At 42.9% G+C, this 19,045-nt stretch overlaps 1 protein-coding gene across 1 annotated transcript in view; it reads right to left on the reverse strand.

Moving 5' to 3' along the window:
* Window positions 1–454: 454 nt before the first annotated feature.
* The window catches only part of IMPACT (impact RWD domain protein), a 1,366,254-nt gene continuing 1,347,663 nt past the window's right edge, over window positions 455–19,045 (reverse strand). The window contains exon 12 of the mRNA XM_044065351.1: window positions 455–1,105. Coding sequence (XP_043921286.1) covers window positions 1,049–1,105 — 57 coding nt within the window. The 3' untranslated portion in view covers window positions 455–1,048. The remainder of the gene's footprint in view (window positions 1,106–19,045) is intronic.

Here is a 19,045-nt window from a genome sequence, read left to right on the forward strand (position 1 = left end):
AATAGTTATCTATCTACCTAAATATCAAAACAAAAATTCCAGTCCCCAATTTACTTATCAAGTGCTCCATAAAATCAGTATAATGTAATTTATGTTTATGCATTCAGTCATTTTCAGATTACCATAGATGGATAGCAGGGGCACAAAATATATTGTCACTCAGTAAGTAGAAGGCAGGAAACTATCCTTGATATGATGGCATTCTACTGTTTGACACAATAACACACAGCATTCAGCAATGTAGAACAGTGCCAATGTGCCTATGGCATATCTTTGTAATATGGGAAAAACTGTTGCATTGAGCAAAAATCCACACAGACACAGAGAGGATGAGATGAGAATTAACCACAGAATCAACTGCTCTGAGTCAGCAAAGCTGGCTGTTCTGCCACTGTGCCCCTTCAATGTAAATCATGTGATTAATTTTCCTTCTGTCCTCATAATTTGAATGAAATATGAATACTTATCAATGTCTATTTTGTTACAAATAAAAAAACGGCAATGAACATGATATAAACATCTACTAGCAAACACCATTCGGTGAAAAAGACACAAAATAATCAACTGGCAGCCTGAATTTCTGCTGGTGTTTCTGAAAAAAAAATAAGATACAACTTGTTTGTTTAGGAGAATCATGTCTGTTTCAAAGTAAGTTCTTTATTAATTATTCTATTTTATAATTAAAAGACTTATGTCCGTTTCAAAATAGGTTCTTTATAATTTTTCTAGTTTATATGACTTCAAGATAAAATAAGTACTTTTCAGTAATAAGTCTGTTTAGTGTTAATAACTGATGTTTATGACATGGTAAAGCACTTCATCAGTGCTCCACACTAAACCATGAAAAGAATGCTGAACGCAACAAATGTAGGCTTATCATAATTCTTGGGTGACATTCCAGTAATATTATTTTTGTCACTCCTATATTTCATCTGGACATCCAACTGCACACTCCTCTTGTTCAGCTATTAATAAAAATGCTAAACATGCTTTCAGCTGCTCGATTGCACATAATCCCCATTTAACTATCTTAATGGCATCAGTCATGTCATCGCCCTTTCTTGGTCTTTACTTTTTTGTGTTTCCCTGATTTGCAGGACTCATCCTAAAAAAGAAAACAAATGCATTAGTGTTCATTAATGAGCTATGAGACACTATTAATTACATTAAAAGTACACAGCTAGGGCATGTTTTACAAGTTGCTGAATTTTCTAAGAATTACATGTCTAGCAAATTTCTATAAACTCTACAGCAAAAATTTCTATGTCTGTTTTCACTATGATTATCATCCATGTAAAAAACAAACAAAAATGTCAGACACTGGATTTTCAAGTATAAAAAGGTTAGTGCTTTCGTCAAGTTTTATTCCACTCAACTTCTTCAGACAAAGGTGAAGCAAGACAAATTAGTTTAAATACCACACCTAAAAGGTCACATGGCATATTCATCCATTAATTCTTAAAAACATACACATATATTTAGCATTAAATAAAATGCCACTTATATCTTTAAAAACTTACTAACACTTAAAACATGCATCCTAAATACGCATTCGCTAGACTAAGTAGAAATTCATAATTTCAATATAATTCCCGCACCTCCAATTCTACACTTAAGCCCCCCCCCGAATGTCATATTCAATTTGATCAATAGCTCTAGATGTGTCCAACCTGCGGCCCGTGGGCCACATGCGGCCCTCAGAGCTCTTCCATGCGGCCCTCAACCTCTAACTGCAACATCGATGTACGCATGCCCCAAAACACTTTTTTTGCTTTGCGTTTTTCGCTCCCGTGACATGTAATGCTAATGTCGGGGTACGCACGCGCCAAAGCACCCTTCTAGTTTTGTTTCTGAGCCAAAAAAGGGTCAGTGTGTTTACGCCATTATTTTGCGCCAATCTGTGTGTGTGTGTGTTCTCGCTGAAGAGGGACTCGTGTATGGATTTGCCACTGTTGCCTTTGAAAGGAACAGCAATTACCTGTATTAATAGGTAAGTACAGAGTGAGTGAGTGCATGCATGAAAGCAGAATTGTGTGCGTGAAAGTAGAAGAGTGAGTGTGTGTGTGTGTGTGTGTGTGTGTGTGTGTGTGTGTGTGTGTGTGTGTGTGTGTGTGTGTGTGTGTGTGTGTGTGTGTATGTGCATATGTGTGCGCATGACAGAGAGAGACGCATGCACAAAGAGGCTAACAATGATCAGTCTACCTACTGAACACAAATAAGTTAGCTCACAAATACATCATACATTAAGAGTACACTTTCATTAAATTGCGGCTTTCCTGACAGGGAGAGTGTTGTATTGAACATGAACTCATACCTCTTAACTGTAATGATTTTCAAAGAATGTCTGGATTTTTGCCTCATCTTCCAATTTGTGTCTTTTGCTTAGGAAATAAAAGTAGTCATCCAAGGTAATGCAGTTCCAGGGAGTAAGAATGAGACAGCAGCCTAGGGTTAATGGGTCAGTAATGGACTGACTATGTGGGACTGTAGCATATAAAGTTGTATTGTTTTTTCAGACAAACAAAAAAGCACCTAGTACTGTTTTTTTGTTGGTGGGTTCTAAGCATAGCTTTGGCGGATCATCAATACTGGCAAATCAAGTGGGCACAATGTCATTTTTTAAATGTTGGGGATTTTAGTGTGTATGTGTGTTTTTATGTTGGGAGTGCTACAACAGTATATGATTATTAAAGACAGAGACTTACGGACTGTGGAGAATGTTTCTTTGTTTCAAAACCTAATACTTAGGTACGCATGCCAGAAGCAGATTTTTTAAGACATAGCTTCTTGCCATTTACAGTGGATGGATATTTAAATTTAATGGACAATGTATTAGCGTGGGCCTGTGGGGTTCTGAAGGATGCCAAGTCTACCACTGCCAATGTCTTGTAAAGTGACCTGGAAATGGATATTGGGATGTTACTGAAAAAATATAGTAAGTGGGCTTAGACATATAGTTTAATTAAACAAAGTGTACTTTCAATTTACAGGCCATAACTTTATTTCAGGTAGTCCGGATACTGATAGATTGTATACCATTAGACTTAATTAGGGAGAGCTGTCATTCTGGGGAAACAAGCAGCCCTAGTTTCAGTAAAAGCTCTGCGGTTGCTTGCAGGTAGGAAGTTGCAGGATGTTGATGCAATGTGTTTTATTTATTATTTTTAATGCATTTGTCATTTCAAAGCATGGTTTTCTTTGATGCAAAAGAAGGCAGGACTGAATGAGCCATATAATGTTTAACTGACAATAATGGGATAGAAAGATTATAAGTGATGTATAATGTTTGCAGCTACAGTTGTTTCAATGGTGTCTGTGATGCATAACTATTTTTGGGCCTGTGTGCCACTTTTATTTTTCGCTTTGTCCAGATTTCTTGCTCTAAGGTTGAGAGGTATGGTTCCATACTAAATCAGAAGTTGTATTTACCTTGGAAGACTTTTCGGCATAATTATGAAAAACAGAGCCTTTTAATATCTCTGCTTATTTCCAATATAAACTGCCATGTAACCTTGCAAATAACCTTCTTATTAAGCTACTTTACTTCTTTTGGAATTGACAGGTATGATTCATCTGTTCGGACATAAGCATAGAGTGCTAATGTGACTTTGATTTCTTGCAGCAGTCTGTGGTTTACATAATCATAGTAACTTTTCTGTGTTTCTCGGTGTGTAATCAATTTAACAGTTTTAAAGATGTTTTCCAAAAATAAATAAATATATAATAAATAATCCTCTCTACACTTTGAGCTATTGACAAAGTCTGGGAATTTGATTATTTCAAAAGCGAAGGTCAGCATTACAGCTCAGTAAACTGTTAGTCTGTGAGTAACTTCTGCACAAATTAAAATGTCTGAATGTCAAGTGGCTTTAGATTGGAGGGAAGTTTATTTTTATTTTATTTTACATTTGTTTACCGGGAAAGTCCGACTGGACACAGGTCCATTTTCAGCAGAGGCCCAGGGAGAAAAGCTCCAAAAATAACACAAAACAATATAATACAATGCACAGAGAGAGACAGCAAATTATGGATGTAGTACTCATGCAATATGGCAGGGATTACATCTCATAACAGTGAGAATCATTATGGTACAGAATAAACTTAAAAACTTTTTTTTTTACAGTTATAATTACAGCAAGGCAAATATCAATAAGTAAAGTTTTTAGGAGAAAGCTGTTTGTACATAGCTGAAGCTCTGAAACAATCTTTTGGTATGGATTAACCTGGGGATTGACACAAGTTATATGTTTACACCAGTATGTAGCATTATAGTTTTTGGTTTTCTTATTGATTTACTTTTTGCCGAGCAGTTGTTTGTTGATTTATTGATGGTCCTTTGGTGGTGGGAAATTACATGGATGAATCCATCTCTATTATGATTTTTTTTTTCAGATATTTTGACTTCCAGACAATTTCATTCAGTGAGTGGGTGTCATGTGATTACTGATGTTGGCTATTTTACAAGTAGGGGCTTTTGTGTGTGTGTGTGTGTGTGTGTGTGTGTGTGTGTGTGTGTGCGCGTGTGTGTAAGAGAGAGATTTAATATGTATACTGAATATAATTTTGAAAATGGAATTCTTAGTTAAACATGCCCCTCTTCTTGGGCAACTAGACTATTAGATCTTAGACATCCAACTGGGAAAGGTTAGTATGTGGATTTTCCATCTGGTTTGATGAAGGTTATGCTACTTACCCAAGGACTACATTTATGGCTATCCATCCAGCCATCGTGTTGCTGAACTACATTGTTTGATAATGAGAGGAGCTTTTTACAGAAGTTGAAGGTTTTTGTGTCAAGAACCTGTCCATAAAAAGTGGCTTGTTTATGTTGCAGTGTAGGCTGTGGTCTTTGTAGTGAGCATTTTAAGTATAACAAGTATTTCTGAGGTAGAGGAAGTCTCTTAAGGCAGGATCTTTCTTAGCCTGGAAAGGAAGCCAATGATGAACTTTATAGGGGCCAGTGAAAGACAGAGGAAAGCAAGAAGCTTTTTAGTCTGTTTGGATAACTAAGTGAACTTAGTCCTTTGACCTTTTTTGTCAGAAATGGTTGTAGTCTTTCTTTTGGCAGGGTGTTTTGCTGAGGCACATGCCAAAAGGAGCATTTTACTCAATGGCTCTTGTAAAGGAAGAATACAAGGATGTTATGACCTCCTTGTCCCTGGATGAAATACCCTTACTAATGAAGTGGGCCATGTAAAAAGCTTTCCTTACAACGGAGACAACGTGGTGGCCAAAAGTCAGGTTTCTATCAACCTGGGTGCCCAAGTACCATATGACTTATTGCGTGCCTACATTGTTATTAATGTGATAATTTGTGGGGACATCACTCTCCTCAAAGGGGATGATGATGTATTTTTTGGCATTTAGCTTGAGGCCATATTTCTGGCACCAGTTATTTGTTTGGGTGAGACCCTCTTGTAGCTTATTCAGAATTGTTTTATTAAGTCAGTAATGTGAATTATTTACTTTATTGCAAATTTGTTGGGTTATTTTTGTGGATTATAGTATTGTAGGACTGCTGATGTTGGCATTTTACGAAGCTGGACTGCTGGAATGGTTTTCCCAGTGAGAAATGCTAGTGCTGTAGTGAATATCTGTTTATTTGTAAGGAAAAAAAAAAATATATATATATATATATATATATATATATATATATATATATTAACTAAGATATTAGAGTTAACTGTTAGATTAGAGAATTAGAATGAGAATTAGAATTTTAAGGCAAATATTAGGCATTTATTACATTTATTCATTGTTCAAATGCACCTACAGTACAGCCAGGAGGTCAACTGTGGTCTTCCGAAGCAACGAAAGAGTTAACTATATGATATATTTTATATGCGGCCCCAAGACCATTTCTGTTCACTCAATGCGGCCCCAGCAAGCCAAAAGGTTGGACACCCCTAAGGGGATGCCCTGGGTTATCCCTCACATGCTTAGCCAGGGCATTTTCGATCTTCCCCTTTCGGATGTTGTAAAGGTGTTCATATACCCTCTCTCTCAATTTATGCTCAGTTTTACCTATATAATAACCACTGCAAGACCGGCACTGGGCTAAATAAACTACCCTAGTAGAGTTACAATTCAGTCTTGCCCTGTTGGAATAGTCAACACCCATTATTTTATACTTATTGCCCGTGCACATATACTTGCAATATGCACACGTTGCACACTTGTACATTCCGGGCATCCTAGCTGAAATAACTGGCTTAATTTCAAGTAGGCCCTTGAGGTTTTTAGCTCTCCTAAAAACCATCTGTGTGCCAGACCCTAACTTTTCCAACATCTCATCTGTGTTTATTATTTCCCAGTTCTTTCTTAGCACATGTTTGATAAGCCAGGAATTTGGGTAAAAGGTGGTAATAAATGAGCGAGAGTAATTACCTACTCCGTTACTCTTTTTTCAAAGCAATTCTTGTTTTTTTGGATGGGTGTAATAACCAGAATAGAGGACAAGGTCAAAATGTTGAAGAAAAGAGTATTGAGAGAGAGGGTATATGAACACCTTTACAACATCCGAAAGGGGAGATCGAAAATGCCCTGGCTAAGCATGTGAGGGATAACCCAGAGCATTCCTTGTTTAGAGCTATTGATCAAATTGAATATGACATTGGGGGGGTCCCTTAAGTGTAGAATTGGAGGTGCGGAAATTATATTGGCAAATAAGAACTAGGGCATAGATAAAACCAGGATTGAATGATGTGTGCTCTATAGCCAGTGTGTTAAAGATGAAAAGTTTACAAAGATGACTATTTGTTACTTTGCACTTACACCATCCTCCTCCTCCACCCCCCTTATCTCCCTCTTATTTCTTATCTTGTGGTGCTTTGTTTCCATTGACAATTTTCATGCTTCAACGTAAAAATGATTTATGAATTTCTAGTTAGGTAGCCTAGCGAATGTGCATTTAGGATGTATGTTTTAAGTGTTAATACGTTTTTTAAAGATATAAGTGGCATTTTATTTAATGCTAAATATAGGTGTATGTTTTTATGAATTAATGGCTGAGTATGCCATGTGACCTTTTAGGTGTGGTATTTAAACTAATTTGTTTTGCTTCACCTTTGTCTGAAGAAGTTGAGTGGAATAAAACTTGACAAAAGCACTAACCTTTTTATACTTGAAAATCCAGTGTCTGCCTTTTTTGTTTTTTACTAGTTTGTTTTTGGCTTTGTTTGTTTTTTGGAGATGATTTTCATCCATGTTAAGCTTCTTAATTCTTCTTAAATCACAGAGTGGGCAAACAAAAAGGTACATTAATCATACACTTTAAATGAGAATACAGTCTACAGCAAAACCCCTACTTGTTTACTTTAAACACATAGCATTTTAAGGCAGTTTATACCATGCAGTATATTTTACTCTACTGCAGGGGGAAAGTAATGCATTTCTTATGTACCATCATAGCTCTTAACCAATCAAGAACAAATCTTGAAAAAATCAGGGACAAATCCAGAAATGATCAGGGGCAATTTTAAAATATTCGTACCATTAACTTGAGACCTTGACAAAATAACAGAATGTGAATTAATATAAATTTTCTGAAGTAAAAGAAGTCTATAACTCTTAATTATTGTTTATTAAATGTAGTTCACCACCCTTTCTCCAAAAGGCACCAGTTTTATGAGGTATTAAGAGGACAAAGCTAAAATTTGACACAAAATCAAGGACATCCCTGAAAATCAGGGACAATTGAGAGGTATGTGTACCATTCATATACTGTTCCTGATATTCTGTACGTTTTGTATCCAAATTCAACTTTCTACAACTCCAGCATAACTAGAAGGATGCAGCTCCTCAGGTCAGTCAACAACTTTTGAAGAATAAGTCAAAAAAGACAGCACAAATTGCAGAGAAAACTGGTCCTTTGCCTTAACATACTAAACTCTTTCTGTATCAAGAAAGGATTTGCTTTTCAAACTAAGGATGAAATTCACAAACTGCTCGTAGTACAGTGCTAACTACACTTCACAGCAAGAGTATAGGTGATTCTAAAACAATGCGAATATATGCTGGTTGACCTGTGAACCAACTCATGCAGTAAACTCCTCGAATATTAGCACTATCTAAGGCAGAAACAATAGTTGTGTAAAACCTTACTATAACCATAGATGTCCTTCATTCTTTACATATGGTTTGTTTTCCACCCATCGACCCGACGCTCGGCCTGTATACAAAAGCTTAGAGCTAATACCTGTACATGGGACATCGCATGAAGGCACAGACAGCGTCAGACATAAACGGGATGTCTGTACATACAATCTTCAGAATAAGAAAGCCACATAAGGAAAGGAGTCCAAAAGGAGCTTAAGGAGATCATCCTAGTAAGAGCAAGTTGTAGGGGGAAGGCGGGAGGGATAGAATACTGCAACATAGAAGAGAAGGACATCTATGGTTATGGTAAGATTTTACACAGCTATTCTATGTCCTTTATTCAATGTTGCAGTATTCTTTATGAATGGGAGAGTGCAAAAGCTGAAAGGGAACCCAGGGAGGAGGATAGAGCAGGGAACAGCTAAGAGGAAGTACCTTCCAGGAATCTATGCAGAATTGCCCTTGCAAAACCTTCCCTGTACCTGGAAACAGTGTCTAATTTGTAATGTTTGGTAAAAGTATGAACAGATGACCAAGTGGCAGCTTCCAGGATGGAATGAGCATCTAGACCTTTAAAGAAGGCCCCTGAGGATGCTACTGATCTAGTGGAATGGGCCTTAACAGAAGCCGATAAGGACTTCCCATGGAATTCATAACAAAACACAATAAGCCTTAGAAATCCATGAGGAAATGGTTTGTTTGGATACAGGTAAACCCAGAGACCTGGGATGAAAGGAAACACAAATTTGGTCAGATCTCCTAATGGGCTTAGTTTTGTCTAGGTAATATCTGAGCTGTCTAAGAACATCCAAGGTATGCAAAATCCTTTCGCTGGGGGATTGTGGTAAAGGGAAAAAGGTAGGCAACTAGGTGGAGTGATTTAGAGACCACTCATTCATCACTTTGGGCATGAAGCTAGGATTAGTTCTCAAGGATACCCTGTCCCTATGAAAAACTAGGAAGGGGGGGGGGGAGCCATCAATGCCTGAATCTCAGAGACCTTTCTAGCAGAAGTTAAGGCTACCAGAAGCACAGTTTTCCATGTGCAGAACTTAAGAGAGGCAGAAGCTGCTGGTTCAAAAGGGGCCTAAGTTTTTCTAACACCCATTTCAGATCCCAAAGAGGAGGAACTGGTTTCCTGGGGAGTCGTAAGTGTGCAATGCCTTTAAGTAAAAGCTTAACTTCTAACCTAGAAGCCAAGGGGGAGTTAAAGGCAAACATGCAGACAGAGCAGAGTAAGAAGTTATGTACCTACCATAACGTTCCATGTTAGTTGTCTTCTTCTCCCCTTCTTTCTTGCTGGATGGGTTTGGAGCCGATCCTCAGCTCTGACTCGGCCTTCTACTAAAGCTCTAGAGCTATTTACTGGCTCGAGGCCTCCCCATATCCCACAATGCTAGGCGTCAGATACCCAGATCTTGTTTGGCAGAGCTAACACCATGGAAAAAAATAATTTTAAGGACACCTGTCCAAACTGCAAGGTTTACCTACAGCACTAAAAACAGAGGAGGAGGACGTAACCTAGATAAAACTCAGCCAGAGGAAGAAGGCCTCAAAAGGGAATCTTCTCGGTCTGTCCAAGCTAGGGGGATGGAGGGTGGGACGCAAGAAAGAAGGTGAGAAGAAGACAACTAACATGGAACGTTATGGTAGGTACATAACTTCTTAATGTTAAGTTGTCTATCTCGCTTTCATTCTTGCTGGATGGGACAGCGTCCCTAGCACCTTAGCCCTGGGTGGCTCATCGGAACAGACTCTTGAGCACAGTGGAACCAAAATCAGCTTGACTCCTGGAGGCCATATCCAACTTATAATGTGAAATGAAAGTATGAGGAGTAGCCCATCTGGCTGCAGCACAAATAGATTCCATTGGTAGTCTTGCTTGAAAAGCTACCGACGTAGCTAACGCTCTGGTGGAATGAGCTTTCGGTTTTGTAGGGAGTTCTTTATGTCTCAATTGATAAATCAAAGTGATAATAGAGGCCAACCACCTGGATAAGGTTACTTTAGAAACTGGCAGGCCCTGCTTGCCCTCAGCATAGGATAGGAAGAGTTGGTCCGATTTTCTTGTTTGTTTAGTCCTATCCAAATAAAAATGTAATTGACTGTGAACGTCCAATTGGTGTAACTTTTGTTCAGCTCTGTTCGAATAGTTAGGAAAAAAGACAGGTAGATCAATAGCCTGATTCAGGTTTGTCTCAGAAGGTATTTTGGGCAGAAAAGAAGGATTAGTCCTGAGTGAAACTCTATCCTTGTGAAAAACAAGATAAGGAGGACGAATACAGAGGGCTTGAAGTTCTGACACTCTCCTAGCTGAGGTGATGGCTACTAAGAAGAGTCTTCCAGGAGAGTAATTTTAAGGAACAGGAGGCTGCAGGTTCAAAGGGAGGGAGAATCAAGGAAGTTAATATGAGGCTTCCCTTTAAGAAAGGCCTTACAAAGTTTGTGGGACATGATGCTGGTTTCTGATAGGCCAGCGTAGAAATTAGCGATAGCAGCCAATTGGACCCTAATAGTGGCAGACGAGGAACCTGCTCTAAAGAGTTCTGCTAAAAAATCTAGAATGTGATGGACAGGGGCTGTAAAGGGGTCTATATTTCTAGCCTCCGTCCAGAAAGAGAAACGTTTCCACTTACTAGCATAAGTCTTCCTGGTAGCAGATTTGTGCGAAGAAAGGATGATTTCACGCACTGTCTGAGAAATATGTGGAAGCCTGGCTAAGGTTGGAAGTGGAGCAACCAAGCTGTGAGGATGAGAGACTGAAGGGATTGGTGCAGCCCGCCCAACTGATGGACCAAGAAATCTGGCACTGGGTCCAGACTCTAGGGCTGCTCCAGCACATGACGATGCAGGAATGGGAACCAAATTTGTCGAGGCCAGCAAGGGGCAATGAGGATCATCCTGGATCCCAATGCGGTCGCTTTCTGAATTAGTTTGGGAATTAAGGGAAAGGGTGGGAATGCATACAGAAGACCCCGGGGCCAATCATGAACTAGAGCGTCTCCGGGGGAGTGGCCGGGGAGGGAGAAGAGAGTGAAGAAATCTTCGCACTTGCTGTCGAGAGGGGTTGCGAAAAGGTCACAGCAAGGTTGACCCCATCTGTGGAAAATTTTGTCCGCTACTAACTGCTTGAGAGACCACTCGTGAGGCATGAGAATAGCTCTGCTTAGCCTGTCCGCTATGATGTTGGACTTCCCGGGGATGTGGGTTGCTATCAGAAACCGTTGAGAGGAGATTTCCCACTGCCAGAGTCTGAGTGCTTCTCGACATAAGGGATAGGACCTGGTTCCGCCCTGCTTGTTGATGTACCACACTACAGACATCATATCTGTCTGAATTGCAATAGTCCCGGTGGGTAGAGAGTCCTGAAGAGCTTGCAACGCTAAAAGTACCGCTCTCATCTCCAAGACGTTTATGTGCAGGTGGTACTCTAGAGGTTGCCAAGTGCCCTGTACAGTCCTGCCCTGAAAATGCCCCCCACCCCACCCGATCAGGGAGGCATCCGTTGTCACTGTGGCAACAGGAGGAGGAAGAACAAACGGTCTGTCTTGAAGTACTTGAGAGGAGACCATCTACCAAGACAGGTGGTCTTTGCATGATTGGGTGATTATTATGTTGTGAGACATCGGAAGCTGTTGAAAGGACCACTGGGTAAAAAGCATCCATTGAAGAATCCGCATGTGAAAATGAGCCAATTGCTGCTGCCATGAGACCCAAGGTTTTCAGTACAAATCTGGCCTGAATTCTCTTGCACTGTAGTAAGGTCTCGACATGCCGACGAATGTCTGATACTCTTTCTAAGGGAAATTTTGCCGACAGCTCTTTTGTATTTAATCTTGCGCCTATAAAGGTTATAGATTGACAAGGCGACAATGCAGACTTTTCGAAGTTTATAGAGATACCTAGCCCGGAGCAAGTTTGGATGGTATAATCCATGGCTCGCACTAGCCGACGCCTGGTGGAAGCAGTCAGGAGCCAGTCGTCTAGATATGGAAAGACCTGGAATCCTCGCCGTCTCAGGTGAGCCGTAACCACTGCCATGCATTTGGTGAACACCCTGGGGGCTGTGGTGAGACCAAAGGGCAGGGCACTGAATTGATAGTGACTGGCTCCCAGCCAGAAGCGGAGAAACCTTCTAGAATGTCTGTCCATTTTGATATGGTAGTACACACACTGAAGGTCTATGGAGCACATCCAATTGTCCTAACCCAAAAAGGGTAGAATGGACTGAAGCGTGACCATCCAGAACTTCGTTCTTTGAACAGATTTGTTTACCCTGCTGAGATCCAAAATGGGTCTTCAGTCCCCTGTCTTTTTTGGTACCAAAAAGAACTTGGAGTAAATCCCGGATCCTTGCTGGTCTGCTGGGACTGGCTGGATGGCCCTTTTTTATAGCAGTTTTGAAATTTCTAGTACTGCTTGATCCCTTAGACCGGGTGGAACATCTCAAAGGGACCGGTTTGTTTGTACAGGGGTGTGGACAAAGGGGATTTTGTAACCCTCGGATATGATAGACTGTACCCATTTGTCTTGTGTGAGGAGTTGCCAGGCTTCTGGGTACAGTGACAATCTTCCCCCGACTGCCCCCGAAGGTGGACAGTCAAGCAGCCCCTCAGGGGTGCTGAAAGGGTTTGTCAGAGAAAGATTCTCTACTACCCTGATTTTGTGGCCCTCCTCTGCCCCTCGGGCGGTGTCTATTATTGTTCGCTCCTCTGCCCCTGGAGGGAAACTCGCCACGTGTGTCATGCACGAATCCCTGGGGTTTCCGAAACCACATTTTTCCACTCTTCTGACCTTTAGGGTATGGTCTAGAGGGAGTAGAAAAACGGACTCCCACGGCAGAGAGAGTCTTGCCTTCCTGCTCACACCTGGTAAGGGTATCCTTCTCTTGTGGTCCAAACAGAGCCGAACCATCGAAGGGGGTATTAGTGAAGGGCACCTTAAAGGGGTCAGCAAAGTTGCATAACCGCATCCAGGCATGTCTTCTCAAAGCCACGCCTGTACCTGCGCCCCTACTTGCCCCATCGGCTACATAAGAAATGAGCCGCATGGAGGAGTTGACTATAGAGTTAAGGGTCACCAGCTGGGAATTAATCTTGTCCTGAGAACCCGCAGCTGATGGATCCTGAAGGGCATCACCCAGTTCCTTAAGAAGATCCCTTTGAAGGCGGGTGAAATGGCACAGATAATTCAGCAACCGCATGGAAAAGGTCGCTGAAGAAAACATCCGCTTCCCGTACCTGTCCATTGTCCTAGATTCTTTATTAGGTGGATGGACAGGCAAAGAAGGGTCAGCCAACTCCTTCTTAGTGGCTGCTGCCACCACCATGGCATCAACAGGGACACCTTTTGTCAGAAATAGTTTGTCGAATGGGGCTAATGAACTTAGTGGGCCTGCGGGGAGTTGGTTCCACTGTGTCCGGGGCTGTCCACGCCTTTCAAGCCACCACTTCCATGAGCGGGTCGAAAGGTGGAGACACCCAGGAGGTGGAAGGGCAAGAACCAAATGCGTCCAGGCACATCGACTCATCCTCGGAAGGGTTAAGGGCAGTCCAGTTCCCCTTCTGCCTAAGGATCTCTAGGATGTCTGAAAAGGAGACATCCTCAGAGGGGGACCTTGGGGACCCTTCCGAATCCTCCAAGTCGGTATCAGATGTGACTGACTCGGGAGGAGTCAACATGTTTCCTTTTGCATTTTCTCTTCCGAGGGGGCTCCTCCGAAGGATCAGGGGAGGCCTCGGAAGAGGAAGATACACCCAATGGAGCGACCTGGAGCGTCTGCTCTCCACGCTTGGGGTCAGGAGGGTGGACAGAGACAGATGCAGGCACCATGGGGGGAGGAGCCAAAGAGGCCAATCGTGGAGTCGACACAGGAGTCAGCACGCTCCTCATGACCTCGAAGGCGCTACTGTTGGGCAGAGCAGAGGGTCCCTGCTCCGAAGAGACGTGAACCCCTCCCGGCACCGAGAGGGATGGCTCCGAGGCCAATATCGGGGCCGAGCTCACCTGCGCCGAAGCCCTGAGAGGGAGAACGGGGTTGGACAAGGGTCCGATGCCACTCGCCCCCTCGGAGCCGATGAGGGAGTCCCGGCGCAGAGATCCCTCCAAGGAAGGAACCAATGAAGAGATCGGAGCCGACAAAGGAGCCGAAAGGTGTGGTATCGGCTCCGACGTTTCCAAGATTTGAGCCCCAACCAGCTCCGGCTCCAAACACAAAAGGGGAGTCGGAGGAGGAACTGTTGAAGACACCGGGATAGCCACAGTCTGTTGAGAAGGGCTGGTTAACATCTTGGCCAGGGCCTGCGATTTAAGTAGTCTACTGACCACCCTCTCTAAGTCATGGTCGGATAACCTGGAAGACCGAGAGGAATGGGACCTATGGCTTCATTCTGACTGCAGCAACGGTGACCTCGAAGCCGAGCGAACCGATTCTAGGGAAGGGGACCTAGAACGTTTCCAGCCTAATGATGGTTCCAACATTAAAGTCGGAGCCAATAGAGGTCTAGAGGTGTCGGCCCCAGCCGGAGCCGACGAAGAGGCAGATGCCCCGCCCAGCAACGGCTCCGAACTGGGAGCAGACGGCTTGGCGGGCTTTGAGGATTTCCCCGACTTAGGCTTCGCCGGGGATCCCTCTGGCTTGAGTAGGCCTCTCAAGATAAGTTTGTTCCTACGCTCCTGCAGGACACTCGGGCTGAAGGCATGACAGACCGAACAGGAGTATTGCAGGTGTAGGGAACCCAAGCAATACACGCAAGAAGTGTGACCGTCTGTCAGAGACATCTTCTGACAGCACGAGTCACACTTCTTGAAGCCTGAAACTTTGGTATCTTTGGACATACTGGCTCGGGGATACCAAAGAGAGAAAAAAAAATGCTACACTAGTGCTTAAACCAGACACACAGACACAGCCACACGCCCGCACTAGATAAGGTAACAGTAGTGAGTAGAAAAAACTATCACAAACACCCACACTTAATAAAAATAACTACAACAATCTAAATAAAAATTATAAGGCTAAACACTACACCTATAGTTACAACAAGAGGGGGGGGGGGTTAGCCACTAATAGAGAAGGAACAAGGGGAGGAAAGGGGAGAAACTCTCTAACAGAAAATGAGTTTCCTAAGTGGGACAAACTAGGGGATACCAATACAACTACACTAAAAGTTAAGACAAACTAAGTCTAAGAAAATAACAGTTAAATTTTAGCTGAAAAAGATAAAAAAGGATTAATACAACCTGAGCCAATAAAAAACACAACCTTGTAGCTGAAGTGGCAAACGAGATCTGGGTATCTGACGCCTAGCATTGTGAGATATGGGGAGACCTCGAGCCAGTAAATAGCTCTTGAGCTTTAGTAGAAGGCCAAGTCGGAGCCGAGGATCGGCTCCGAACCCATCCAGCAAGAATGAAGGCGAGATAGACAACTTAGCATCAATGATTTTAACTGAGGAGTAGGAAAGACCACTGCTGAGCAACGCACACAAGTAAGAAAGTACTAAGGGAATGTCCACACCACATGTGTCCGCTTTCCTTTTCTGGCACCAAATGGAAAATCTCTTCCACTTGGAAATGTAAGATTTTCTAATATTAGGTTTCCTGGCCTCCTGCAAAACCTGCAGCACATCCTTAGATAATAGATGCCTGAAAGGGATCACAAGTTGATCACCCACAAGGGTCAGCTGTAGGATTGACACATGGGGGCGAATCAATGATCCTTTGTCCTGAGTGAGCAGGTCCATCCAGTGAGCTAACTTGTAGTGATGACCTATGGCTAATTGCAGTAGAAGAGAAAACCAGTGCTGTCTTGGCCAAAAGGGGGTCACTAGCAAGATTTGGGGGGTTTCCTGTAGAATTTTCAACAGGACTTTCTGAATTAAGGGGAAGGGGGTAATACAGAGAGAAACATTTCCTTCCATGAGAAAGACTGAGGATCCACCTTCCCCACTTGAGGGTGAGCGACTCTTGCACAAAAGCGAGGACATTGTCTGTTCATAGGGGAGGGAAAAACGTCCATTTCTGGAATACCCCACTGGTGAACTAAATCCAGGAATCCTCTCCTGTGAAGCATCCATTCATGGGATTGTGTCACAGATCTGCTTAATGCAACTGCTAACATGTTTTGAGCTGAAGCAAGGTACAAAGCATGTAGAGTCACTTTGTATTGAGTAACCAATTTCCAAGCCTTGCCAGCCAGGCAACAAAGAAGATAAGATTTTGCGCACACCCCCTGCTTGTTTATGTACCAAAGGACTGTGGTATTGTCTGCAAGAATCTTGAGGGGTCCTGGCTGAAAGAAAGTGGAAGGTCTGTAGGGCTAGAACCAGAGACCTCATTTCCTTGATGTTGATATGCTTCTTCCTTTGAGAAGGGGACCAAAGACCCTGAACCTTCTTGGAAGCAAAGGTTGCCTCCCAACCCAAGTCTGAGGCATCTGTGAAGAGATGCTGAACTGGCTGAGGTATCTGACGAGGTAAGCCATGGTTCAGACTGAGTTGTTGCATCCACCAATGTAACTTTTTTTCAGACAGGGGAGTAGGGAAATCAAAGCCCCTAAGGGATGAGCATGCTGGGACTAAGCTGTCTTTAAGAACCACTGAAACTTCCTCATGTGTAATTTTGCAAAGAGCAACATGGAGAAAGTGGAGGCCATGAATCCCAGCAACCTCAGAAACTCCCTGGCCATAATGGAAGGAAGAGGCAGAAGGGCCTCCATGAAGGTCTTGAGATAAATTACTTTTGCCACAGGAAGAAAAACCATCATCAGTTCTGTGCGGAACCTGCACCCCAAGAATATTAGAAACCAACTTGGTGAAAAGGCTGATTTTTTGAAATTTATTGAGAAACCCAGGGCCTACAGAAAGGGAATGGCTATGTTCAGTTGCTGGGTTAACACATCTCGACTGTTGGCCAGAAACAGCAGATCGTCCAAGTATGGGTAGACTTGTAGGCCTTTTAGTCTTAAATAAGCAATAGCTGGGGACAGACACTTTGTGAATACCCTTGGAGCAGTAGAAAGGCCAAAGGGCAAGGCAGTACACTGAAAATGTAAGGAACCCAATGAGAAACGCAAAAATTCCTGTAGTGGGGATGAACAGGGATATTCAAGTAAGCATCCTTGCGATACACAGTAGCTAAGAAGGCTTGAGGAGGGAACAGGGATAGTGGAGTAGGCAGGGGATAGCATTCTGAAAGAAGTCATCATCATCATCAGGAAAGTGTTTAGTAGGGATAGATCTAATATAGGCCTCCAAGGACCATCTTTCCTTGGAACTAGAAACATCCTGGAGTAGAATCTCCTCCCCATTTGTTTGCAAAGGACAGACTGGATGGTGCCTTGAAGGAAAGTTAAGCAAGTACTGAGGGGAAACAGATGAAGTTGACTGGAGGAGGGTTAAGGTATTCCCTGAAAGGGAGGAAGGGTCTCCCGGGTCATAAAATATCAGTTTCGGACAACTGAAATCACCCAGGAGTCCTGAGTGATTTCCATCCAAATACAAAGGGAAAGAGAGAGGCAAAGAGACAAGGGGGTATGATTTGGAAGAGGGAGCAGAGACAGACACAGATGACTTTGTCTAGGCTGAAAGGGCTGCTGCGAAGGGGCAGCAGCAGAAGTAACAGCCTTACCCTTTGGGAGTCTCCTGGAAGACTTATGAGGGCTAGTTCTAGAAGGAGCAGAAGTGGAGGAGTGAGCAGGTTTCCTGACAAAGGGTGTCTTGGCTGAGAATTTCCTATGAAATTTTGGAACTGGCAAAACAAGCTGGTGTTTCAAATCCTAAAGCTCCTTGCCTTTTTCCTAAAATGATTTAACAATTTTGCAGCTGATTTGCCAAAAAAGGAGGAATTATCAAGAGGAGCATCAAGCAATTTTGCATTTATGTCATCAGGGAGTGCCTGGAGATGTAACCAGGAATGCCTTTTGAGAAAAGATGCAGAAGTTGCTGCTCTGGAAGAGGCCTCAACTGCATCATAACTACCCTTCATTGAGTGTCTACCTGAGAAGAGGCTGATAGAAGTGACAGGGCCAAAGATTTAGCCTCTGAGTCAGGCAATGGGGAAAGAGCCTAGGTAGCCTGAGTGAGTAAAATCAACGCATACCTAGACATATGTGTCTGACAATTTAAAGCCCTGATAGCCAAGGTGGAAGAGGTACAGACCTTCTTACCCAATCTTGCCAAAAGTTTACTTTCCTTGTTAGAAGAAAGCAGTTTGGTAGAGGGAGACAACCGTGAAGACTTATCGTAAGTAAGGGAAACCACAGCTGGATCAGCTGAGGGGCATTTAAAAATAAACTTGCAGTCCTCAGGGGACCTTATAAAACCAATCAGGTCTTTTAGGTGCAGGGGCCTGAGAGTCTGGGGTTTTAGATACTGCCTTAAAGGCATCTAAGAAGGCTGGCAAGACTGGTGGAACTGCTGAAGGAGCAGGGAGGTGCAGCTGGAGTAATTCATATCATCTTTTTTGTTCTTCTGAGATTTGAGAAGAATCCCACTTAAAAGTATTCCCTCATTTTACTAATAGTTTCCCCAAAGAAAAGCTCTTCAATGGGAGAGTCATCCCACTGGACTCTTCTACCAGGGAAGCTTATTCCAGTGGTGGAGGGATCTGGTGGAATATGCTAAGGAGGCTTCATCTGAGGAAGACTCCTCAGAATCAGTGTCATGAAAATGGAATTCCCCAGGCTGCCCTGAAGAAGGCCCCTGGGACCCAGACTGTAGCACCAGGGGCTGCCCTGAAGAAGGCCCCTGGAACCCCAATGGTAGCACCAGGGAAGAGGAGAAGGCAGGGCCTGCTATAGGAGAAGCTGGAGCCATAGGCCTCGGATCCATTACAGCCTTACTGATACCCTGTGAAAAAAACTCCCAATCTGACACAGGGGTAGGAGGAGTGGGAACATGCCTAATTTTTTCTTTCTTTTTAACATGTTTCTCCCATTGGGGAGAAATAG

The sequence above is a fragment of the Protopterus annectens genome, chromosome 3.part0 (assembly GCF_019279795.1).
Source record: "Protopterus annectens isolate FY-2018-M chromosome 3.part0, PAN1.0, whole genome shotgun sequence".
In the NCBI taxonomy this organism is placed as follows: domain Eukaryota; kingdom Metazoa; phylum Chordata; order Ceratodontiformes; family Protopteridae; genus Protopterus; species Protopterus annectens.